Source organism: Podarcis raffonei, chromosome 4 (genome assembly GCF_027172205.1).
Source record: "Podarcis raffonei isolate rPodRaf1 chromosome 4, rPodRaf1.pri, whole genome shotgun sequence".
In the NCBI taxonomy this organism is placed as follows: domain Eukaryota; kingdom Metazoa; phylum Chordata; class Lepidosauria; order Squamata; family Lacertidae; genus Podarcis; species Podarcis raffonei.
Genome location: NC_070605.1, coordinates 58,150,491 through 58,177,294, shown reverse-complemented (window position 1 = coordinate 58,177,294; position 26,804 = coordinate 58,150,491). Strand labels below are relative to the sequence as shown.

At 42.8% G+C, this 26,804-nt stretch overlaps 1 protein-coding gene across 4 annotated transcripts in view; it reads right to left on the bottom strand.

Annotated features, from left to right (window-relative positions):
- Positions 1-9,146: 9,146 nt before the first annotated feature.
- Positions 9,147-26,804, bottom strand: part of AGPAT3 (1-acylglycerol-3-phosphate O-acyltransferase 3) — an 82,560-nt gene continuing 64,902 nt past the window's right edge. For all 4 annotated transcript variants that reach the window (XM_053386848.1, XM_053386850.1, XM_053386849.1 and 1 more), the window contains exons 3-9: positions 25,053-25,222; positions 24,013-24,174; positions 22,350-22,503; positions 17,119-17,221; positions 14,533-14,608; positions 12,709-12,907; positions 9,147-10,828 (exon numbers count right to left, since the gene is read on the bottom strand). In XM_053386848.1, coding sequence (XP_053242823.1) covers positions 10,740-10,828; positions 12,709-12,907; positions 14,533-14,608; positions 17,119-17,221; positions 22,350-22,503; positions 24,013-24,174; positions 25,053-25,222 — 953 coding nt within the window. In that variant the 3' untranslated portion in view covers positions 9,147-10,739. The remainder of the gene's footprint in view (positions 10,829-12,708; positions 12,908-14,532; positions 14,609-17,118; positions 17,222-22,349; positions 22,504-24,012; positions 24,175-25,052; positions 25,223-26,804) is intronic.

Genomic DNA, 26,804 nt, shown 5'->3' with positions numbered 1-26,804 from the left:
CTTTGGAGCAACATTAACACCTTTCACCACCACTGTTCAACTCATCCAGGCTCTCAACCTGAGCAGCATGAATTGTTGCCCACAAGCATCCACTGAAATGGATCTCCCACACCTTTTCCACAGCAGCAAAAGAGCAAAAGAAAGAAAGATAAAGAAGGTAGCAGCAATAAGCTGCACCTGGTGTTTCTCTCCACTTCCTGGTTCCCCTGACAAAACTCATGGGCCTCAACGTCAGCATGGCACCTCATGCCTACATACTGCTTTTAGACACTCAGGCAGGGAGTCCTGAGGGCAGGGTTAGCATCAGAGGTTGAGGCCACTCCCTCATCCATGTATTTAGTGTGCACATAGAGAAAACTTCAGAGCAAGGGTTAGGTTTCCTTGTCCACTGTGGTATCTACACAGTATACTGAAAATATAAATAGTTCACAATTTATTTATTTTATTTTTTAAAAAGTTCTACTAATCCCTATGCATGACCCAAAACTAGGGATGTGAATCCTACATCCTTCCAGGTGGTGTTGTCCTACTACAACTCCCCTAATCCCTGGCCATTGTCCATGCTGGCTGGATCTGATGGGAGTTGTGGTCTAACAACACCTATCAATCCACAAACTTCCCATCTCCAACTGTCCCTTTTAAAGAAGGGCATTATAAGGCCAGGGTGGTTTCTGTAAATCTGGGATGCCCCTCTTCTTCCTCCTTCCGGAAGCTGTGCTAGCTTCCAGAAATGAAGAGAAGTACGTCGGCTGGAAAGCAGAGTACTGCGGCCCCTGAAGCAGCTGGGGAGGTGGTGAGCGAAGGTGTGTAAGGGGCCCTCAGTGGGGTGGGGGTGGGAGTGGTGAGCTCTGAGGGAGAGAGCTGATAGCCGAGAAGGGGCAGGGCCTGGGTGAGGGGGCGGGGCCTCCATGAAGGTCATATACTGATTTGTCTCACTAGGATGTTGGAGGGTATGCCATCTCTGGCATTTAAAATAACACCTGTGGTATACAACCAGGAGGAACTGCAACATATCAAAGAGAGAGGCATCTTAAAAGCCATGAAGTACAGAAAGCTTTTAACTGAGGCATCATAAGCTAAGTAGCAATGTGCTGTTAGTCCATCACGGAGGAGCCTATAACAGGGAAAAGCCTGTCCTGGCTGTACATCTGCTGTTATTGTTCCTGAGGAAGGAGGACCTCCACAGAAGCATTGTTCTCCTCAAATGGAGCCCAATATTTCTTGGACTGTGTTTAACAGCAAAAATAAGCATGTCACATCATGACTGGGCATCCCTGCCCCTACAAATAAATGTTCTCTGTGTGTAGAGGGTCAGGGGGTTGGATGTGTAAAGAGGAAGTGGCATTCTATTTTCCTACCTGTTTCCTACCTGGGCACCAACAGCTGCTTAGAACTCCCTATGTAACAACTAGCAGTAAATCAGCAGGTGATATTGCATAGTTTGTTATCGCCATCTATCGGTCTAGGCATGCAATGGCCTCTGAAGTTTAGATCATGGCAGTAGAAGGGGAGTAGAAGGGGAGGGGAAGGAGAACACTTTAAAAAAAAGACAAAATTGTATAACATTTCCCGCATACCCTAAAAGGTTCAAGTGCAGTCCAGAATAGTGTGTACATGGCAGTCCCCCCAAACTGGGCAGAGGCAGCACCTCACATGAGTGGAGCTCCGTTTGTTCAAGGTACCTCTGCTTGATTTGGAAAGATTTCCTTTCCACTTTTCTGCTGTTCCCCATGTCACCAGCCCCTGCTATTCAGGACTCCCCCAGAGGCTTGGGAGTGGGGAGAGACAGGAGAGATTTGTGGTGTGAGAAGGTCTTCCACTCCTGTACCTTTGCTTCTTTCCTGGTGCATAGATCTGTTCTATGGGAGACAGTCGGGTTACCCATTCCGGATGGAGTTGCACTCTCTTTGAATGAGCAAGTGCATGGCTTGGGGGTAGATACATATTTGACATCAGAGGTCCAGCTGCCCCCTGTGGCTAGGAGGGCCTTTTATCAGCTCCACCTGGTTGGCATGCTGGAGTTGTTCCTGGACAGAGATAGTCTGACCACTGCAGTTCTTGTGTTGGTAATATCAAGGCTGGATTTCTGCAATGTAGGGCTGCCCTTGGTTTTGGCTTCGAAGCGTCATCTGGTGCAGAGTATGGTGACCAGGCTGCTGGTGAAGGCAGCTGGCTAGCAATATGTGACACCATTGTTAAAATATCTGCATTTGCTGTCCGTCTACTACTGAACCAGGTTCATGGTCCTTGTATTAATTTACAAAGCCCTGAGCAACTTTGGTCCAAGCTTGAGCACAGAGATCAACTGCTGAAGCCTTGTTGGCCATTCCGCAAGCTGACAAGGCTTGTTTGACAAAAACAAGAAACTAAACCCTTAATGTCATTGGCCCAGTCCTGTGGAAGACACTGCCAGTAGCAGACTGTGCCAACTTTTAAATGCCTGCTGAAAACCTTTCTATGCAGGCTTATGCAGGTGATTAAGAATACAGTACATCTCTCCCTAAGAGTTAGCTGATTTCTGATCTTAACGTTTTTATATTGTTTCCATCGCATTTTTGTCTGTAAAAGAAAGAGAACTCTGTTGCATATGTCAGGTTTTGCGCTGTTGCGATTAGAAAGAATGTCTTCTCTGAGACCATGAATCTGGAAGAGACGGCTGACATTTGTGAAGAAGACAATGGACCTTATCATTGCAAAGGAAAGTGAGCATGAGTGCATCTAAGAAGACAACTAGATGACTAATGTAAATTGTTTTCTGGGGGTGTTCATGGGGTTGAAGATGGATCTTGTCTCCATGCAGGTTTTTTAAAATGATGTTTGCAAGTTTCTGTGTGCTTTGAGATGCAATCCGGGTTCCCAGGTGCACTATATAAAATAAAGCTCTGCGTTCCCCAGCCACCCTTATGGGTAACTCAAAAACAGTTTTAACTCCCCATCCCCCCCTTTTTGCAAAAGATTATCAAATTTGCAGGCATCAGGTGGATTAAGCCTACTAAATTGCAGGTTCAAGGGAATGATAAAAGGGACTTGCAAATAAAAGGGACAGCAATATCCTTTTAGGCCACCTTCAACAATCTATTTGAGTTTCATACTTTCAAGAGCGGGGTTCTTTTTCCTATTTTAAAATAACATATGGGCAAGTGTTGTGTATTCTTGCTTGTACTTAAAACAAAACACATTCGCAGCTTTACACTGGTCACTTTAGCTTTCCCAGTGCTTGTTTGTGTTGGGAGAGTATGACATCCAACTTGCAATGCAGAGCTGTGGAGGATTTTTGTTTTCAAGCAGGCAGGGGACAATTGATTAAAAAACAAAGTATTATTTTTTATGTTGTTAAACTAAAAAAAAAAAACCCTCTACTGCTCTGTTCCAACCACAATAATCCAGAGCTCCTCTAGCGCTCTGTAGGCAGAATTGAGAAAGCCTCACTTCTTGCCAAGCCCACAGACCTGGAGTAGAGAGAAGTGAGAGACATGGAAAACATAGATATATACTGTATAGAACAGAATACAGAAAAACAGAGTGGCAGCGCAACAAGAAGCTTTGTGGAGTCTTGATCAGACTCATGGTGCTTTGTTGACATCACAGTTTGTCCCAGGGAATGGTAAAAATCAGCCCTGATACAGAGCAGTTGCAAATCCCTAATACTTACCCTCATATATTCATGTTGTTTGGTGTAGAATAGTGGTAAAGAGGCTGAGCTATGAAACAGAAATTATCTAATCTTGGCCTCTGCTATGAACTCACCAAATGGCCTTCATCTCATCAGCATGTTTCAGCTCCAGCCCCTTGGATGTACGATATAGACATGATGATAAAATTGATCCAATTTTACAAGTAAGTCGAAAGCATTACAGAGTGTATTCCAAGGTGGCAATCCTATGCACACTTACCATGCAGTAAGTCCCACCGAACTCAATGGGTCTTACTTCTGAGTAGACATGCCTAGGATTGCACTGTAAGAATGCTAAGGAGTACGAGGTGCATATTTTTTTCCTGCTTGCCTCCCATTATGAGGGCTTCCTTTAACAAGGGTGGGATTACAAAGGGAACAATGGAAAGTAAAAATCCAGCGAATGCGATCAAACAATAACGTAACGGGAACTGCTGCAGCTTTCTGTTCTCATTAGTTACTTCCAGTGAGAATTGCAGATCTTGAACAAATGTGATTTATTGAAATTACATTCTTTGGAATTTAAAGCACGGTTGTCATTTGACGAATACAAATTTAAAATAAAAACATTGATAATGTAGTTTTGGCAGCTGCTGAAAATTGCACAACAAACATTATTGAAAAGATCTTATACCAACATAAGGCTTATGCTTCAAAACACAATGTGGAAAATGTTTCCTCTTTGCGTCAGCAAGTACTGCAGTAATAGAGAGAGAGAGCACTTTGTCCTGGAAACTTGGAGACCATGCCCAATTTCTCTAATATCTGCTGGGATTCTCAAAACCTAGGGTGAGCTAGGTTTGATCCAGCAAGGCACTTCTTATATTCTGAAGCAAGAGTGCACTCTCGGGATTGCAGGTTACTTGTGGCTCGTCTGTTTCAAATAATGGCATGTCCTCTTGCTGTAACGCATTATTAGGGGGTCACGGGAATCCTAGTAAGCAGATCCCTCAAGACTGAAGTCAGCCCAAGCCCTGTTGTAAGGTGCTGGGCAATGGGACACCCAGCTTTCTAGTTGTTAAGTAATGGGGTGAATCATTAGTTCTTACCGCATCCAACTGACATTGGCTCTGTGGCTCTGCAAGTGTAGCTAGACTACAACTCCCATCAACTCCGACTATTGCCCATGCTGGCTGTGGCTGATGGGAGTTGTAGGTGTTCTCCAAGGCTTTGGACATTGCTTCTTCCTACACCATTCCCCTTCTTTATCTACAGGTGTCTTGAGATCACGTTCTACCCTTTGCCTACCTTACAGAACACAGTGCAATAGAGGAGCTAGTCAGAACAGCACATCCTGGGTATGAGAGAAGACAGGTGTGATTCCTTCCCTTTGTGGGAGTACCATTGAGTTCAAAGGGGCTTACGCCCAAGGAAGTGGATCTAGGACTGCAGCCCTAATTGCGCAGTACAGCACTAATTGCTTATTTAAATGATTTGTTTTTAAATGTAATGGTTTGTTCTTAGTACCATCAAAAGAAATAAAAGGTCAATAAAAGAATGAGGAAGTTGTAACGTGTCAGTTGTTGCTTTGCTATCAGATACACCCCTACTTGCAGGCTGGTTTCTAAAACTCTACGACAAAAGGAAAGGGAAATAGGAGAAGGGAGAGTTGAAAGGCTATGGGAAGATTTAGATATGTTTTAAAGGATGAGAAAGAACCTCAGGATTCAATTCTAGACTTTGGCTGCAGCCAGTGTAAAGAGCCCAGTGAGTCAAAGTGTAGTAAGGCTAGAGTCTTGGCCTAGGACTGGAGAAAACTGAGTTCTAATCCCTATGCCTCCATGAAGCTCATTAGGGTCACACCCACACAATACAGTCAAAGCACTATTAGACCACTTTAATAGTCATAGCTTTCCCCAAAGCATTCTGGGAACTGAGGTTTGTTAAGGATGCCAAGAGTTGTAGGGAGACCCTTCTTATCCTCCCAGAGTGGTTTAACAATCTGTCCAGGGAACTCTGAGAATTGTAGCTCTGCAAGGGGAATAGAGATCCGCTGACAACTCAGCACCCTTAAGCTACAGTTCCTGGGATTCTTTGCATGAAGCCACGGCTGTTAAAAGTGGTATAAAAAAGGTAAAGGGACCTCTGACCATTAGGTCCAGTCGTGGCCGACTCTGGGGTTGCGGTGCTCATCTCGCTTTATTGGCCAAGGGAGCCGGCGTACAGCTTCCGGGTCATGTGGCCAGCATGACTAAGCCGCTTCTGGCGAACCAGAGCAGCGCACGGAAACGCTATTTACCTTCCCGCCAAAGCGGTACCTATTTATCTACTTGAACTTTGACGTGCTTTTGAACTGCTAGGTTGGCAGGAGCAGGGACCGAGAAACGGGAGCTCACCCCGTCGCGGGGATTCAAACCGCCGACCTTCTGATCAGCAAGTCCTAGACTCTGTGGTTTAACCCACAGCGCCACCAGCGTCCCTCTTAAAAGTGGTATAGTCGTGCTTTAAACATATGGTGTGGATGTGGCTTAGGTGACCTTGAGCCAGTTACTCTCAGCTTAAATCTGCACTGGGGAGAAGCAGTGTTTGTTGCCCTGAGCTCCTTCAGTGAAGAATGGGATAAAAATGAAATAATTAAAACTAACGGAAAGGAGAAAAGGAAGCAATTCTAGGTTTAGGAAGACTGGCAACAATAAATGAATAAGGGAATGGTGAGAAACAAAGAAGAGAGGGTGGAAGAATAGTATGGGAAGCTTTATTTTTAAGAAGCAAAAGCTTTAAAGCTTAAGAGAAGAGAAAGAGAGCAAAATGGAAGGGGAAAGAAGAGGAAACCAGAGGCTGAAGAGACTACAGGAGCAGCAGCATGAGGAATGGAAACAGGATGCAAATCAGAGGAAGACCAACAAAAGGGCACAATAAAGCACACAGAGTGGTGGAACAAACCATGCCTTTCGGCCACCACCGTGTGAGCGACCGGAAAACTATTTGGCAAGACCAAATAAAAAATGTTGTATTCTTGCTGCTCAGTACATTTTTTGGTGGGGCAATTTTACCTCTTAGCTTGGGAGCTAATAGCAGGTAGGAAGCAGATTGGACTGAATGCCAACACCAGAGCAGGAAGCAGCCCTGATCTGCCACAAAATCCCACTGGCTGCAGGCTGGCATCTATGTAAATTGGAAGTATCATGAAAATGGAGCAAATGCCGATGTTCTGTCGTTGAAAACAAAACAGGAGTTGGCAAGAAACGTAATGCGCCCTACACATTCTGGGCTACTGCTCTTCGTCCAGAGCAATTTCAGGCAAGATACAATTAAATCAGACTAATTACTCCAGTCCCATGAATTTCAAGGGGAACTAACTTAGCTTGGAGCAAATGCAACTTATAGGTAAGGCCCATTAAAACCAACACAATTTTGGAGCACCTAATGGCAGAATGGCTTGCAGCAAACGGCACAGATCCAAACAACTTTGTGGGTTGTTTGGTATGGTCCCTGGTGGAAGAATAAGGTTAAATGTGTTTCTTGATGAGCAGGAACCCCTTTCCCTCAATGCTGTGTTGCAAGACTCCCTCTGGCTTCATAATAATAATAATAATAATAATAATAATATTTATTACCTGCCCTTTGCCAGCAGGTCCCAGGGTGGGTCCTGAAAGCACACATCTCAGGTGTCAAAGGTAAAGGAAGAGGCGCAATATGGCATTGTGTCGGCTGCGGAAAATGAAAAACAAACCAACCTCACGGGGCATGCTCAAGCTCTTGAACGTATCTCAAGCAGGTCTTTGGATGCCAGCCTATGCATTTAAAAGTTACATTTTAATCCAAGACATCAAAACACAAATGGAGTGCTGACAATGGAAGGAAAGGGGAAACGGCTGCCACATTCTAATAATGATTAAAATTGAATAATGAAGAAAGACCAAAAGAAAAAGAAAAAGAAAAAGTTCATGATATATTTTGTTTATTATTGCTCTCAAAGGGCTTGGTAGTCAAATATACAAGCTATGTTCTATTAAACCAGAAGAAAATAGTGTAAGGTATAAAATCTATGCTCACTGTTCCAACCCAAACCGCTTGATATTCTTCATGAGACACACTTACTGCTGTTTCCAGTAATACTCTCTCACACGTACTCTGCATATTTATATAAAAAACTATTTGAAGAGACAAACCAAAATTTCAAGCCAAAAAGATGAGCTGCCATGTACTAGATTGTGCCATGTTGTACACTTCAGTTTTCAAAACGGATATGTCTTTCTAAAACTGCAAACAAATTAATGTATACTTTGCTATGTCTTCAAAAACAAAATATGATCAATATGTCATGATATGAAAACAAAACAGAAGGAAAACATCTGCTTTTTCTCTCCATAATGTACATGCAGTACTCCCAATACCTTTTAGCAGGAGCCATTTGCGCTAAGTGGAGGCTGGACACCTGTTTTAACAGATCTGTACACTCTTTGCTTCCTTGCAACATTTCTTCCTGCACGACCCCCGCCTGCCCCCCCCACTTAATTCTGTTACAGTGTCTGGCCTTATCTATCAATACAGAACTCCTTGCTCACAAGTAATAGTAATGCACAGCTAGGGGACTTTCCCACTTTGTTTTTGTTATTAAGTGCATTTAAAATATATTCAACATCTTCTTCAGAAAGCAATTATACAGCATCTGTTAAACGGAGGAAAGAAAAAAACCTTTCCAACAAGGAAGTGTTATTTACCAAGTACACAATCCTGCCTGTTCAGTTCTCTGGTTAGATAACAGAGAGGAAAGCTCTCTGCTTAGCTGTCTAACTGTTTAAAAACAAAACAAAAAGCAGAATATATTTACTAGGTAAAAAATAGTCATGGCTGGATTCTCCCCAAGAAGCACAGGTTCAACTTCCAATGAAGTTAATAAGTTGTCTGCCCTTACAGTCAGGGTAGATTTTATCCCCTTTCAGGAAGCGTAGCTTACCGATTCCGGGACTGACAGTACAATGTTATGCTGGGGGAAAGAAAAATTCATGGATACTGTGGGCTGTGACTTAAGAAGCCAATGAAGATCTTTTTCTGCAATAGAAGTTCCCTCACTGAAGAGGCAAGCAACTGCTTTATTTGAAAAATGGCTTGTCTCTGCAGAAATAGGAACTGGCAGCGCAGTGTTCTAGCTGCATGAACCATTCTATTGCATGCCATTTTCTACATGTTTGGATATTGGTTGTTTTGATCATGGCTCCATAGGACAATTCCAAAAACCTTTCACGCAGAAATCCCTAAGCAAACATTCATCAGCATGAGAAAGCTAAGATAAGTCGTTTCCGCAAAGAATCTTTCCAAACTTCAGAGTGGCAAGTTGCACATAAAAGTATTCTCAAAACAAGCTCCTGCAAGTGAGGAATAAGAATAATTTTAAAATGCTAACATTTGGAAAGTAAGATGTCACACATTTACCCCTGGCTATGAGAGGATGTGTGTGTTACTATCACATCATAAGGAGCAGTAGGGGCCCAATTCTGCTTTGAATCCCATTTATAAAGCTTAATTCCTATTGTTTTTGTTTGTTTGTTTTTTGGGTGCGGGTCTGATTGCAAAATTTGGTCCCAGCACTGGAAGATGATATATGCCACTGCCATATACTTTCAAATATTTCCGAGATGCAGAAATCAATTTGCAAAGCCCTATTAAAGGCAGCTGCACACAAAACAGTATCTGAAGGGAGACTTTGTGACTAGTCATTCACCTACAACATTTGTTATATAGAGTAAACCTAGAGGTGCTGTGCCAGTCAAAACATGGTTGGCTTGAAGGCTGTGTCAAGCAAACAAATGGCTTTCCACAGGGAAGCAACCTCAATGCATTGTGACTGAGGGCAGCCACCACAGTAAGAACCTTTCTACTTAGCTCTTATGTGTGTTTTCGGAGCCAGAGATTGTTGAAACCAAACCGGTAGCTCTTAATGTGCAGCAGAAAATCCTCAATGAGTCTGAACCTTATATAAAGGCTTCATTGATTGCTGGATGACCTGGCAATATCCCATGATAATGTAGGCAAACTGACATTCCAGCCCTAAACACATTTGCCTGGAAGAAATTTTGACCTGAAATCAGTAGTGTTTCCTTCCAAGTAAGTGTGCTGAAGGCTGCAGAGGTACAGTACCAACCTTATGTTATCTACTACAATTAGTAGCTTTTTGAATACAATTTCTTTCCAGGTTTCTCTGTTGTTTTATGCTGTTTTTGCACCACAAGCCATACAGGAGATTCTGAGAACAGACTTTTTTTTTTTTGCAGTGGGGGTAGTACTGCCAAGATGAAATGACTGAGCAGCCATAATCATACTGGTAATAATTTCAGGGTCGTCATAAAAGCTTTTTGTTTTGTTTTTTTAAAGAAAGAAATAGCAAGTCGAAGATCTATGTAGGAAACTGAGCTAAGCACATCCCTGTTTCAGCTGGGAGTGCATGAGGGGTAAGGAATGTGTTTGTCAAGTAGGGAAGCCTGGAACCGCATTAATTCTAGTGCCTTGTTCAAAGTATGTGCTTATCAGTCAGGTACTGCTGCCATTGGAACGCCACGGGTGTACAGAAATGAATAAATATTAACCTAAAAATAAAACATCTGCAAGGATGAAGTAGCTTTTCCAAACTGCTTCCTCCTCGAGGAGCAGCTGTTAGTCAACTGGAGATTTTGCTGCAATTCATGCTGCCTTGCTTGTTTGTTTTTTTTTAAAAAAGATGCCATGAATAAGAAAATATTAAATTAGTTTTAGCAAGAAGAAACATTCAGTAGCTCCTCTTGCGAGCAAGTGTTGTACTCTTGAAAGACAAACCAGTTTATCTGAAGATGCATGTAGCTACACCCATTAGTTCCCCCTCCCACCCACAAGAAAGCCAAAAATAAAACAAAATATTAGCCCAGATATTTTTTTCTCCCCAAACTTATGAACACAGGGATCCTTGGGCAGGTAAGTAGTCAATTGTTTCCTCTTCCTCTTGAATCTTCCAATTTCTTCAGTCTTGGCTCAAGTATTAGTAGTTATCAGTTAATAAGAAAAAAAAGATAAGTTTTCTAAGTGTCTTTCTTTCAATGAAGTTAATTTGATACCATAGTCTTGTTATATGTTTGGAACTGTATCTGTGAAGTTATTTCTTTTTCTTGAATTCTTGGTTGCCGTAGCTGGAGCCTTTTTCTATTTCTGTTACGCCGATCAGTCTGCGAACTCCAAATGAAGCTTTAAAACAGAAAGGAAAGAGAGATGACTGAGTTACGCCACTCCTTGTCAATTAATGATCTGTTATATACCGGTACTGAAAAGTAAACTATAGAGAAGGTAGCAAAATGTGTGCATATGCATAATGTGTGTGTACATCCATGCACATTGGGCTGTGTGTGTGTATGGGTATGTATATATATGTGTGTGTGTAGTGCTGATTCATTCTATACCACCACCACCCCAAATTCCTAGCTGTTAGAAAGAGGAAGGACCAACTCAGCCTGCTAAATCCCCACCTACTAGAAATCCCACTCCACACTACCATACCCAATCCCATAAACTCCACTTCTGAGTTTTCACTCGTTTTAAAGTTATCCACAAACAGACAAAAGGAACCAAAAAGGGACAGGGAAACTACGGCCAGGGATAGGGAAGAAATTGTATTTAAAGGTGAATCAAATTAATTTGCAATAACCAAAACAATATACAAACTGAATGTCAGACATCTTTCTAAATTTGCAGTGCCGTTTTCTAGCTAAGTAATGTAAACAAGAATGCACACACTAAGGTAAACTGTGCATATGAATACATATCTTTGTGAAAACAACATACATAAATGTACCATATTATGGGAAATTTAAATATTAAGGAAAATAAAATGCATGTGTTGGCAAAATTGCATAGTATGATATGTATATTAGGAGAAAACTGCACTCCATTTGCAGATTTTATTTTTGAAATTGCAAACAGATGTGAAAATGTGGAGAACTTAACTTTAAGGTTGGAAAGATGAGAGACAGAGAGAAACCAAAATTGGTACCCATTTCTCCTGGTGGCTTACCAGAAGTTGTCGGACTACAATTTCCATCATTCCCATTGGCCATGATGGCTGGGGACTGATGGGCAAGGGAGTGCAACAACATCTGCAGTGCTGCAGGCCCCACAGGCCCTGGGCTGGAATGAAAGCCAAGCCCCTTGGGACCCTGAATTTTGCATCATTAAATGCTACATCTGCACAGAACACCAGTGCAGAGATCAAGCATCTGATAAGGACTCAAAGGATTAAAAGGCAAGAGCAGGTACAATTAAACTAATTTTTAAAATATATTTAACAATCTATTCAAACTGTGTGTAGCATTGCTTTTGTTTATTACTATGTTATGCACTTTTGTGTTTTTATACTGTAAACTGCCCGGTGATCCTCAGATGAAGGGTGATATAGAAACAACAACAACAACAGAATTGCAGCCTAAAACAGCACAGGCTTTAGTACAAGGAGAAAACTATATATAGGTGTCTATGTGATGCAAGGGCTAATGTATTAGGTTTGTCTGGATGGTCTTAGGGAATTAACTGTTGCTCAGCCTAAACTTATCATAGGGCTACTGTAAAAAGAAAATGAAGTGTATATTGCAACCTATCCTGAGCTCTTGATTGCGAAAGATAATCAAACACATTGGCTCCCGAACAAATCGGCTCTCAAATGATCGAAACCTGGAAGTTAGTGTTCCGGTTTTCTAACAATTTTCAGAAGCCAAACATCCGGAGCTGCTTCCACGGCTTCTGATTGGCTGCAGGATGCTCCTGCAGCCGATTGGAAGCCATGCCTTGGTTTTTGAACGTTTCTGGCAGTTGAACGGACTCCTGGAACACATTCTGTTCAAGAACCAAGGTACGACTGTACAAGATTTTGAGTACACTTCTTAAAGTGCTAATTATTGGGTCTAACAACCACTGTGTTCCAGTACAGATAGATAGATGGATGCAGTTCTTATTTGTCTTAACACAATCTTCCTTCCCCACCTCACTGCAAGTCAGCTAACAAGCTGAGCAAATGACCGTGGGGCCTGGCTGTATCACAGGATACAGATGTACACATTCAGCTCAGCGTTTATTACCTGCTCCAACAAAGCCCATGAATGAAAGAATCAAGAGAGGAGATCCGCTTGCAAAAATGCCAAAACCAAATTTGAAAAGAGGAGACAGGACAATGGTGGCCCAGAACAGAAAGTTGAGGAGAGTCCATGGTCTTCTGCGAGGTTTGATTTGCTCTCCAGGAAACGTACCCTCTTGATTATACTTCTCTTGTAAAGCATCCTTGAAGAGAGGAAGAAAAACCTTTCTAATTTGGGGACACACAGGAGTGCATTCATATCATTCAATGCCTGTACATTTTAATATGGTCAGAGCGGCAGGTCTCTGTGACCCAGTACTCGTTGCTGCAGGAGCAATCTGTATTTTCTGTTCCATCATGATTACTTAAAAAGCAAAAACACCTTTTTAGTGAAACTAGGCTCTGCTACTCTATTGCGAACCAAATCCTTTCTGCATGCCATCACTGTCTGGATAGGAGATGGTGTTCCCTGATGGTAAAATGGCAGGATATGGTAAGAAAACAAAATATAAATAAAAGTCTCCCAGTCTCCCAGGAAGCTGAAAGGTGTGTCAATGTCGCACTTTACATTATTCATGTAACCTAGTCACGAAGCGTTAACCTGAAACTACTGTTAGTCCCATCAAGTGTTATGGCTACTGCTTAAACAAAACACAACTTGTCCTTAGAAGTATGTGGCAATGGATGAACCCAAGTTATTCTCAGGCAACCCCGAGCATTCAGGGCCCCATTCGCACAATCAATTGCACAAAGTTAGAAGGTAGTAAACTTAGGCTGCATTTGCATGTAACCCAAAACCTTGGTTTTAGAACTGCATGAGCCCATACAAGACCCAGGCTCCTGTGCTTACATCCTTGAGGCTTCTCCTTTGGTGTCTATCATGCACCAAGCCCTTACATAAAAGTTGCTGTTACCGTGTAAAACCATCTTCAGTTTCAAGCTTATTATTCCCCTAAGGGGAGCTGCATTGAGTGAGCTGTAACTGTATTAGGTTACCTTTTATTTTCCCCACTGATTTAACTGCTATATACAATACATGGTAATTAGTCTCCAACTATTTCCATTTCCACTGACAAGGGCAGTGTAAAGAAGCAAGTAAGAATGCACAGTGCCGCTGGTGAACCATAGCTTGCAGATCAGATTAGCACAGAACCCTCAAACCCTTTATCTGGCGGGGGTGAGGATCCGACTTGGGCAGATTCTAAAACACTTAAGAAATCAGCCCCATTGATTTCAGTGGGATTTTTATTTCAATGCTGCCCTAGGGATGAATGTGAAAAATGAAGGAAAACAGGCCACCCAACCCAATGGAACCTTTATTAGCAGAAGTTTTCTTTTGAATTAGTATTAGTATTTCTCTTGAATTAGTTTTCTCTTGAATTAGTATTCTCTCTCATACAATGAAGTATCATCTTTAGAACAAATCAGATTCCTGATGTTTTGTTCAGTGTTAGTATATCCATTCCCCCCCTTTTTTGCTACTGTGAAACCCCATTGCTCAGTAAAATTCACATGATATAGAAAAGACAGGATTGGGGCCCCATTTGTGGAGGAAGCAACGTATCACATCACCATGGTCTAACAGAGAGTATATACATTCAGCTTGGCACACCTTATCTTGAGATACGAATGTGGACAAATGTCAAAGCACTTTCCCCATGGTAGAAAACATGTTTATGTTAAAAGAACCATGGGAGATCTTCCACAAAGGATCTTCCATATCACATCTAGTTGCTCCTTTACAGATATAGCAATGCTGTCTTCTTTGAGAATTCATTCAATTAGCATATTATTCCATAAGATCTTAGAGGCAGGACAAGTGATTTACCTTTTCTTGGTAAAGTTTATGGAGCCACTTTGCTGCTTCCTTTTCGTCCAAAGGGATATCTTCTAGTGGAAACCTCCTGGTTTGTTTGTTTTTAAAAAAGGTTCAATAAAGAGCATTTAATAAAGAATGAGCATCACAATTATAACTTCTACGCTACTTATACTGAGTGTTCTGCTCTAGATGAACACAAATTCAAGTGAAAATCCTGTATTGTCACATTTGTACCATGAATTTGCCACTAGGGGGTGCCCACAGCCAGAATACAAAGGTTGCACAGTGGAACACTTACAGTGGTGCCCTGCAAGACGAATGCCTCGCAAGACGAAAAACCCGCAAGACGAAAGGGTTTTCCGTCGCGGAGGCGCTTCGCAAGACGAATTTCCCTATGGGCTTGCTTCGCAAGACGAAAACGTCTTGCGAGTCTCGCCATTCCCCCCCCGCTTTTCCCCCCTTTTTCAAAGCCGCTAAGCCGTTAATAGCCTTTTAACAGCTTAGCCGCTAAGCCTGCTAAGCCGCTAATAGCGCTAAATCGCTAATAGCGCTAATCCGCCAATGGGGTTGCTTTGCAAGACAAAAAAACCGCTAGACGAAGAGAATCGCGGAACGGATTCTTTTGGTCTTGCGAGGCACCACTGTACTTCTTGCTTTGTTCAAAAATGGATGGGTGAGTTTATTGAGAAGTGCTATATATATATTTTTTAAAATAGTGGCATGATTCTCTTTCTTTCACCCAAATGAAGGCTACAGGCCAATGGTGACCAAAGCTTGGGTCAGATAACCATAGGAACTTGAAGAAGTTAGTGAAGAAATTCCCGTTGTCCTTCTACTCTAAGTAGTGACAAAGGTTAAAACGACAATAGAGATTCTGTTGAGGAACCACACAGACTGTGACTCTTTGGAACTTGGCTGCCCCTGTTATAGCTGTATAACAAATAATGCCGTTTTAGTTTGTTGGTTTGAGGAAGCTGGGAACATAAGACACAACTTGTCTGTTGAGCTGAGCGTTGTCGGTTCTGACTGGCAGCAGCCAAGGGTCTTTCTGAGCACCAACTCTGGAGCAGGATCTAACCAGGGGATCTTTGGATGCAAGTGGAACAGACTTCCACAAGAGGTGGTGGACTCTCCTTCCTTGGGGGTTTTTAAGTAGAAACTGGATGGTCATCTGTCTAGTTGAGATTCTTGTACCACAGGGGATTGGCCTAGATGACCCCCCCCCCGGGTCCCTTCCAACTCTAAAAAAAAGGTAAAGGTAAAGGACCCCTGACAGCTAAGTCCAGTCTGTGGTTGTGGTGCTCATCTCGCTTTACTGGCCGAGGGAGCCGACGTTTGTCCACAGACAGTTTTTCTGGGTCATGTGGCCAGCATGACTAAGCCACTTATGGCCAAACCAGAGCAGTGCACGGAAATGCCATTTACCTTCCCAATGGAGCAGTACCTATTAATCTACTTGCACTTTTTTTGGCGTGCTTTTGAACTGTGAGGTTGGCAGGAGCTGGGACAGAGCAACGGGAGCTCACCCAGACGCGGGGATTTGAACCACCAACCTTCCGATTGGCAAGCCCAAGAGGCTCAGTGGTTTAGACCACAGCGCCACCCACTTCCCCTCTTCTAACTCTACAAATCTAAAAAATCATGTGCTCTCCCATTGAACTATAGCCCCTCGCCCCAAAGCACATGTCTTTCAGAACACAGCACCGGTGTGAGTTAAAATGCTTGCTTTTTTAAAAAAAATATTATGGTGGCAGAGGCAAGTAATGGCAGCCACTGCCATGTCATTCCATGAGCTGTACAAGGGGCAATGTCTGGAGATGGTTCAGTAATTTTTGTGAAAGGTGAGCTGTGGACCACTTTGGCCCAAAAGCCCCATAATCCTTCAGGGCTTTCTGTTTGACAGCCCTGAACTAGATAATCCTTCTTTTCCTAGGGCCATAAAAAGCAAAGACTGTGGCAAGCCTGATGACATGTATATCTGTGGGGCACCAAAGAGATGACAAAGCCTCCTTCATCACCATTCACAAGGGTAGAAATGACTTGCTTCAGATACGCCTGAAGCGGATCCAGTCAGAAAGCATTCCTGGCAAGTCTTTTACTGAACAAAACAAAAACAGAGGAGATGGGCCATCCATTCATATGGCTGAACAGCAGGCCTAGCCGAAAAAGCATAGGCAACCGGATCTCAGAACTTCAAGCCAGACTGGACTCAGCTATCTAAAAGACACAAATGACTGTACTATGCAGTTCACCAATCTTTAAGAGAGGGCAGTAGGAATTTATGAAGCTTTACATAATGTACTTTCCCACGACCACATGGGTTTGTCAAACCAAATATGGAAGACGCTGAAATGGCAGGCAGAGCCAAGCATTACTTTTACAGAATTCGTAGTCGTGCTGGATGCACACAACAGCCTTCGTCTTCTAATATTAATGGCGGGAAAGAGGCTCTTCCATACTAAGCCTGAACAGCTGAAGTATCCCAAATCCATGTGGTGAAAGAACATGGGAAAAAGGAGGCAGGCTTATACCATATTTGGACACTGTGACAACTCTGAAATACGTGCCATGCTCTCAAATACATGCCATGCTCACCTGACACACATATCAGCTTTGTATTTCTTCCCATAGAGGATTCCTAATAAGGAGGGGTTCTTGTTTCCTCTGAAGTTTAACGTTACATCGTACACGGCTGAAACTGTGGAAAATGAGAATAGGTCACCATTATATTAGCCTCTAGAATCCAACTTATTTAATTGTTATAACAAGGCATACAAACAGAGTTCCAAATAATGAGGTGAGGCTCCTGAGACTGGAAGCACATCATTCTCCCAAGTACAATGCTCCACTGACCGGACAACGTCAACACAAAACTGTGCTGCAATTCCAACAGCATTTAAATGGGTTAGGACCAGCCGCATTCACTGCATTGAGTGGGACGTGAATAAGCATCTTACTGCTTTCTCAAAATTCCCAAAGTGTCCCGCTGTTTTACTGCTACTTAACATGTCTCTGGTTCATGCACTCCCCATGCCCCTCGCCTCCTTTGGCACATGAGTGAAGAGAAGTTCAGAAGCAGTGTTTGTTTCATCTTAATTGGGACAAATGGTAGTTAGCTCAAATCATGGTTTATCAAACAAGCTAAGATCAAACTGCGGTTTCTGATACTCGCTTTCTGTGGTGTGTGTGGGGGGGGGGGAAATGATAAAGCTAAACACAATGGTTGTTGTTGTTTAGTTGTGTCCGACTCTTCGTGACCCCATGGACCAGAGCACGCCAGGCACTCCTGTCTTCCACTGCCTCCCGCAGTTTGGTCAGACTCATGTTTATAGCTTCAAGAACACTGTCCAGCCATCTCGTCCTCTGTCGTCCCCTTCTCCTTGTGCCCTCAATCTTTCCCAACATCAGGGTCTTTTCCAGGGAGTCTTCTCTTCTCATGAGGTGGCCAAAGTATTGGAGCCTCAGCTTCACGATCTGTCCTTCCAGTGAGCACTCAGGGCTAATTTCCTTAAGAATGGATGCATTTGATCTTCTTGCAGTCCATGGGACTCTCAAGAGTCTCCTCCAGCACCATAATTCAAAAGCATCAATTCTTCGGCGCAATGGTTAGTGAACGCTTTTGATCTCTTCCTTGTAGTTAAGCCAGAGGAGGGGACAGGGAGCAGGTTCATGCATTTAATGCTAAACAGTGGTTTAACATGACATCTGAAGCAAGTTTCCCTGTTTGTATAAAACACAACAGCAAACTATGGTTTGCTGCAAAAACCGAAATAATGGAGAGAACCAGATTGCTTGAGCATACAGGGAAGAAAAAGAGACGAGGGAGCTCATGAGTCAGAGCCTCCTTTATGTAACACTAAGTTGTGGTTTGGTGATTAAATCTGAACTCAGCTTTAGTGTTAAGCTAATGGGTGTGAATCTTAGTCATGTTGCAGCCAACAGAATTGAAGAACCCTGAGATTATACATACATGAAGACAGGTATCTATATGTGACTCACAGAAACACAAGGGAAATTACTTCACATATAGAAAGAAAAAATTAACATTAATATTAGGAATCTTCACCTCTCAGAATCTCACAAGCATGCTGAAATGTGTGTTAAAATATTTCCCATCTAGCAGAAAAGGGAAATTAATCCAAGCCAGTGTTTTGCTCAAGGCAGTTCTTCATCCAGATTCAACTCTGTTGTCTTTCCTAGATTCGAGTGGCTCTTATGGATTAAACACAATCCAGAGGAAAGTACATGTAAATAAGTGCTCCTGAATCAATAGTTGTTGTTGTTTAGTCGTTTAGTCGTGTCCGACTCTTCGTGACCCCATGGACCAGAGCACGCCAGGCACCTCTGTCCTCCACTACCTCCCGCAGTTTGGTCAAACTCATGCTGGTAACCTCGAAAACACTATCCAACCATCTCGTCCTCTGTCGCCCCCTTCTCCTTGTGCCCTCCATCTTTCCCAGCATCAGTGTCTTCTCCAGGGAGTCTTCTCTTCTCATGAGGTGGCCAAAGTACTGGAGCCTCAGCTTCACGATCTGTCCTTCCAGTGAGCACTCAGGGCTGATTTCCTTAAGAATGGATGCGTTTGATCTTCTTGCAGTCCATGGGACTCTCAAGAGTCTTCTCCAGCACCATAATTCAAAAGCATCAATTCTTCGGCGATCAGCCTTCTTTATGGTCCAGCTCTCACTTCCATACATCACTACTGGGAAAACACGGATCTTTGTTGTCAAGGTGACGTCTCTACTTCTCAAGGTGCTATCTAGGCCTGTCATTGCCCTTCTCCCAAGAAGCAGGCGTATTTTAATTTCGTGGCTGCTGTCACCATCTGCAGTGATCATGGAGCCCAAGAAAGTAAAATCTCTCACTGCCTCCATTTCTTCCCCTTCTATTTGCCAGGAGGTGATGGGACCAGTGGCCATGATCTTCGTTTTTTTGATGTTGAGCTTCAGACCATATTTTGCGCTCTCCTCTTTCACCCTCATTAAAAGGTTCTTTAATTCCTCCTCACTTTCTGCCATCAAGGTTGTGTCATCTGCATATCTGAGGTTGTTGGTATTTCTTCCGGCAATCTTAATTCCAGCTTGGGATTCATCCAGCCCAGCCTTTCGCATGATGTATTCTGCATATAAATTAAATAAGCAGGGAGATAAAATACAGCCTTGTCGTACTCCTTTCCCAATTTTGAACCAATCAGTTGTTCCATATCCAGTTCTAACTGTAGCTTCTTGTCCCACATAGAGATTTCTCAGGAGACAGATGAGGTGATCAGGCACTCCCATTTCTTTAAGAACTTGCCATAGTTTGCTGTGGTCGACACAGTCAAAGGCTTTTGCATAGTCAATGAAGCAGAAGTAGATGTCTTTCTGGAACTCTCTAGCTTTCTCCATAATCCAGCGCATGTTTGCAATTTGGTCTCTGGTTCCTCTGCCTCTTCTAAATCCAGCTTGCACTTCTGGGAGTTCTCGATCCACATACTGTTTGAGCCTTCCTTGTAGAATTTTAAGCATAACCTTGCTAGCGTGTGAAATGAGTGCAATTGTGCGGTAGTTGGAGCATTCTTTGGCACTGCCCTTCTTTGGGATTGGGATGTAGACTGATCTTCTCCAATCTTCTGGCCACTGCTGAGTTTTCCAAATTTGCTGGCATATTGAGTGTAGCACCTTAACAGCATCATCTTTTAAAATTTTAAATAGTTCAGCTGGAATACCATCACTTCCACTGGCCTTGTTATTTGCAGTGCTTTCTAAGGCCCATTTGACTTCACTTTCCAGGATGTCTGGCTCAAGGTCAGCAACCACACTACCTGGGGTGTACGAGACATCCATATCTTTCTGGTATAATTCCTCTGTGTATTCTTGCCACCTCTTCTTGATGTCTTCTGCTTCTGTTAGGTCCTTTCCACTTTTGTCCTTTATTATGGAAATCTTTGTACGAAATGTTCCTTTCATATCTCCAATTTTCTTGAACAGATCTCTGGTTCTTCCCATTCTGTTGTTTTCCTCTATTTGTTTGCATTGCTCGTTTAAGAAGGCCTTCTTGTCTCTCCTTGCTATTCTTTGGAAATCTGCATTCAATTTCCTGTATCTTTCACTATCTCCCTCGCATTTTGCTTGCCTTCTCTCCTCTGCTATTTGTAAGGCCTCGTTGGACAGCCACTTTGCTTTCTTGCATTTCCTTTTCATTGGGATGGTTTTCGTTGCTGCCTCCTGTACAATGTTACGAGCCTCCATCCATAGTTCTTCAGGCACTCTGTCCACCAAATCTAAATCCTTAAACCTGTTCATCACTTCCACTGTGTATTCATAAGGGATTTGACTTAGATTGTATCTTACTGGCCTAGTGGTTTTTCCTACTTTCTTCAGTTTAAGCTTGAATTTTGCTATAAGAAGCTGATGATCTGAGCCACAGTCAGCTCCAGGTCTTGTTTTTGCTGACTGTATAGAGCTTCTCCATCTTTGGCTGCAGAGAATATAATCAATCTGATTTCGATACTGCCCATCTGGTGATGTCCATGTGTAGAGTCGTCTCTTGTGTTGTTGGAAAAGCGTGTTTGTGATGACCAGCTTGTTCTCTTGACAGAACTCTATTAGCCTTTGCCCTGCTTCGTTTTGATCTCCAAGGCCAAACTTGCCAGTTGTTCCTTTTATCTCTTGCCTCCCTACTTTAGCATTCCAATCCCCTATAATGAGAAGAACATCCTTCTTTGGTGTCACTTCTATAAGGTGTTGTAAGTCTTCATAGAATTGGTCAATTTCAGTTTCTTCAGCACCAGTAGTTGGTGCATAAACATGGATTACTGTGATGTTAAAAGGTCTGCCTTGGATTCGTATCGAGATCATTCTATCATTTTTGAGATTGCATCCCAGTACAGCTTTCGCCACTCTTTTGTTGACTATGAGGGCCACTCCATTTCTTTTACGGGTTTCTTGCCCACAGTAGTAGATGTGATGGTCATCCGAACTGAATTCGCCCATTCCCGTCCATTTTAGTTCACTGATGCCCAGGATGTCAATATTTATTCTTGCCATCTCATTTTTGACCACCTCCAACTTACCTAGGTTCATGGTTCTTACATTCCAGGTTCCTATGCAATATTTTTCTTTACAGCATTGGAATCAATAGTATTTAAGCACTTAAGTGGAAGCTAGACACTCTTTTATTTCCTCAGGATTTAAATCACATTTATACTTCTCTGGGTTGTGCTGAGTGGAGGTGGGGGATAATTTCAATTTGCAAAGGGAAGTGCCATAATCTTTTATCAACAGTCTTTAAAAAACACTGTCACACTTTTAGAACACCTGGGTAGATTGGGAAGGGAGAGGAATGTGGATGAGGAATGGCATAAATGTGATAAACCTTCCACCAGTAAGTAGGGAAGGGGACATTGTGACTTTTTATGTCTTCCTAACCTCCCCTGATTCTGCAGAACAGTTTTGATGCTGTTGTCTGGAAAGACATAGCAAAACTTGTAACCCACAATTGTATTTGGCCAGCCATCTGTCCTATTTAACAGCCTTGTCTGTGTGGCATAACACGAACTTACACCTCACATGCACGCTGGGAGCGTTAATTAGTCAATGTTTGCACACCACTTTAGAAATGTGAAGTGCTAAGTAGCAGTATTAATTTCTCTGAATTCAAAGGGGAACTAATTAACGTATTAAGAACTAATTACGAAATAAAATCCAGCGGTCTAAAACGTCAACATTAAAGTCAATACTGATTTTCCACTGAAGAAAACAATAATAATCTGGGGACCAACAGCAATGAATGCGCTCAAGAATCACATCCACAAACACTGCAAGGAAGGCCAAGGAAATAGATACCTGTTCCCCTGAGACACTGGACGGCAGTTGTGAAACCTTTGGTTCTGGGCAACAGGTGATATTTGAGCTTAGGCAGTCCTTTGGATTCTGCCACTTCCATACTGATACGATGCTTGGTCTCTGTAAAACGAGTTCCTTCACAGTACAAAAGAAACTAATGGAACAGAACAAGAGGGGAGGGGTGGAAGAAACATCCAAGTGTTACTTCTCAAATAAAGAAATCATATGGAGAGTTTGCTGGGGACCAGTATCTGGATTCAGAAACTTTTGCATCAGTGGAAAGATTGCATGACACCAAGGACCCAGAGACAAAAGAAGAGCTCTGTTGGGTCAGGCCAAAGGCCCATCTAAGCCCAGCAGCCTGTTCTCATAGTAGCCAACCATATGCCTAAGGACAACAGCACTCTGCCTACCTGCGGTTCCAAGCAACTGGGTAGTCAGAGGGATACAGGCTCCACCTATGGGGGCAGAACACAGCCATGGTGCCTAGTGGCCACTGATAAACCCTCTCCCTCAATCATTTCAGGAGGCTGCCACTGAAGGGAGAAGAATCCTCAGGCACCATTGCTTTTACCAATCATTCCTCTCCAGAACTCCCCTCAGCTTCTAAAATCTCTCTCACCTTCAGTACCATGCCAGTCCCAGAGCTGGCAACAGGTACACGAGGAGACTTACCAGTATGGTTAGAGCATGGACCTCAGAACCAGAGCACCACCACATCTTTCATGGGGAGATTTTCAATGCCACACTCCTCCCTGCTGCAACACTTTATCCCCCTCTCCAGAGAGCTTTAACCAGCACTAGACTGCCACCCATGACTATTTGCTTGCTGGACGTATTCTGTTGAAGTGTTTTGCCTCCCATCACCATCCTGACTTGAACAGAGGGCTCAGCACTTTTGCTGATGTCTGAATTCCACCTATTCCTAGGTCTTAAGGCCTCAGGCTCAAATAGGAGACCCTGACCCAGAACTCATTTAGAATGAGAACATGCCCATACCTCAGATTTCCTCACATGCTCAAAGCATCCTCTTTAGGGTCATTTCATCACTTAGTTTTCCAATAAAGATATTAAAAACTGTATTTTTTCAGGGGGAGATTCCCAACATGTAAATTTGGAGCACATCAGACCATTTGTGCATTGTGTGTTAGTATTCAGCATATTAATACTATATCCAAATACAGTGATGTTGCAGGGTCACTTCTGCAAAATCTGTACCTCATACTAAAAAAATGGGAGAAATTCAACATAGCACTAAGGAGATTGTTCTGTCAGCTCAAGCACTGCTGCTTGCCTGATGGAATGATCTCCCCCCTTGAACCAATTTAGGGGGTTCAAGGGAGGAGAATGGAAGGCTAACTGGGCCAGTTAGTTGAATCCGGCCCATACTTTTGTACCATACACAAACACGCCTGCCAATTTCAAGTTGGAATTCATTGAATAAGCTGCGCATATGAAGGGTTTAAACCAAAGACAGCTGCACAACCTACCTGAGGTGAGACATTGAAGGCTATATACTATTAGACATGAATCCGCATACAGATTTGTATATAAAATTTTAATATGGCCACACACACACACACAGAGACACTATGCAGGAAGACCACACCTTTCACCATCTTGTTCAAAGTGCCAAGGGCAGGTCTTGCAAAACTTAACTTACCCACATATACTCTGGATAATCGGACAATCGTTTTAGACCTTCGACAACTTTATCTCTGTCTTCTTCCCATTTCCTTTTGCAGAAAACAATCTCCAGGAAGTACCATGTCCAGCCAATTAGGGGCACGTACAACAGCTCTTTCTTAGCAAGAACTTTTGAACTCTGAAAGGAACACCACAAGGTAGTATCCATTTGTTTGTTTACAACACATCATTTACAAATAGTGCCATTTCCAAAACTGTTCTGAAGCGGCCTAGTAAGGTGGTGGTGTTTTTTTGTTTCCTGGAAATTACTAGTCACATCATACTATTGTTGTTGTTGTTGTTGCTGTTACATGTATATCCTACCTCCAAGGAGCTCTAGAAAACATGGCTTTCTCCCCATTTTATCCTCACAACAACCCTATGTGGTAGGGTGGGTTCTGTGTGTGTGTTTGTATGTTTGTGTGTGTAAAAGGAGGAGAGAGACTGGTCCAAGGTCAAGTGGACTGAATTGGGAATGTGAATCTTTGTGTCACTTGTCTGAGTCTGAAATGCTCAATCCTACTTTTGGATTGGATTCCTGCCTCATTACATATGCTAATCATCTGCATTCTATCCCTTGCTGTAGGACTAACTGCAGTCATCAACTAACAGTCATCAACAGGTTTACCATACCCATTGAGTCAATCACCCATCTACTACTACCCTCCTGAGAAAAACCCCACCCTACCCTCCCACTATATATAAGGGTCTGGTGACTTCTGTTTCAGTGTATCTGAAGAAGTGTGCATGCACACGAAAGCTTATACCAAGGACAAACTTAGTTGGTCTCTAAGGTGCTACTGGACAATTTTTTAATTTTTTTTATATACTTCAACTGCGTCAGACCAACACGGCTACCTACCTGAATCTAATTTTGCTGTTAGTGGGAAGCAAATTTAACCAGTGTGACCATTTAAACACCCACCCCAGATGCCTACCTTTCCCAAGGTGAAAAATAAACCTGATCCTACCCCTCAAATTAAAAGATATACAAGGCTACAAGTTTGATGCACTCACCCCCAAGACGCCAAATCGCTCTGTCATGGTCCAGCCACACAGAAAGTCTATTTCAAAGTTGTGGTTCAGGATGATGATGACATGCTCTTTTCCAAACTTATCGACTGTAGCCTGGTCTGAGAACAAAGTGCATTCTGTACCAGACCACCATTCCAGCAACATCACTAATTCTAGGTCACAGGAGGAAACAAAGAAAGTAGATTAGGCCTTAATGTTTTACACCACTGTATATGGCAGACTATTATTTCCAACCTTTTTAACTCTGTTAAATGTGCAGTTTATACTATCTATACAGGGCAGAAGCAAACAGTTTTCAGGGGTTTTGTTCTGAACACCCTAGTTTCATACTGATGACAATTTCCTTTATTTAGAAGCTCCACTTTCAGCCTTAAAAGATATGAATTTCAGGGCTGCAAGAGCACTTTTAAATCAAATTGGCTGAAGTTTACAATACAGTTTCCAATGCCAAACAAGACAATCATTCTGATCAAGATGAAGATCACCAACCGTTGTTTCAAAAGCTGTTATGATTACCCAACCACATTATCCAATTTCAATTTTTTTTGCTGGGATACAAACATATCTCTGCCATTTGACGGTTCATTCCTTTCCTCCACTCACTCTCTCCCTCTGTCCTGCAACATACATTTTCCCTGTAGGGCCTAACCACAGCAAACCCAGTAATATTAACTGCAGCTAGAGGTAAACAGGTGGGTTGAACCAGAGGCGAACTGTTCCAGAAGCCATCTTGGTAGTCAATATAACCCCACTATTAATTGGTAGCTGTTGTAGCAATGAGCTCATATATGTTGATATCCACTTGCTTTGCTGTAGGCTAACTGGCTTGCTTTGATGCTGCCCTTATCTGTGGAGGGCTGGGCTGTGAGCTGAGAAAGTGAACTATCTGTAAAATTTGGGAATTTGCCATATAGGCCCTCCCTCATCAGGATCAGAAACAGAGCGTACGTTCCCAATGGCCTACTTTGCTTGTAACGCTTAGTCAAACTATAGTGTGCGAGTACACAGAGCAAAAAACCACAACTGCTTTGCTCCTTGCCCAATTCTGCTGCTGTGCTACCTAGAGATAAGCCATGTCTTGTGCTAAACAAGCCATGAGCTATAGCCAAAGCCTTTTTTCTTGGTTTGTGCAAGACATGGCTTAGCTCTGGGTAGCGTGGCAGCAGAAGGACTGAGGGAGAAGCAAAGCAGTCGCTATTCCTGCTCTGTGGCTCCATGGTTTGCATGCAATCTCAGCCACTGTGTGCTCCCTTCCAGCCTCAATGCCTATTTGATCGCTTAATGATGATGAGTAAGCAGTCAGCAGCATTGCCTCAGCACCAACCCAAGGCCCTGTTCAGATGGCAGCTTACTGCAGCAGAACTTGTTTTAAACCTGCATCACTCATAAAAGACTCTGGTGTTTTAAAAAGGGAAGTGGCCGCATTTTGTTCTGCACTGGTTTACAAGCACTGATGCATTTCTGTTACTGTCTGAATTTTTAAAAAAATTATAACGCATCATACAACTGCAGGCAGATAACTGACTACGTTGTTCCTTACCTGCAATGTAGCCCAGTGAATAAAGGAACCCAAGATCCCACCAGACCATTTGGAATCTCTGTCTGTGTTCACACATTACAGTAAACCATAGTTAATGGTCTACAAGGAATACAGAGATCACTCCTACTTCACTTCTCTCCTAGTGTGAGCAACAAACTAGGACTCCTGGCTTAGTGTTCTGCCCAGAGAGAGGG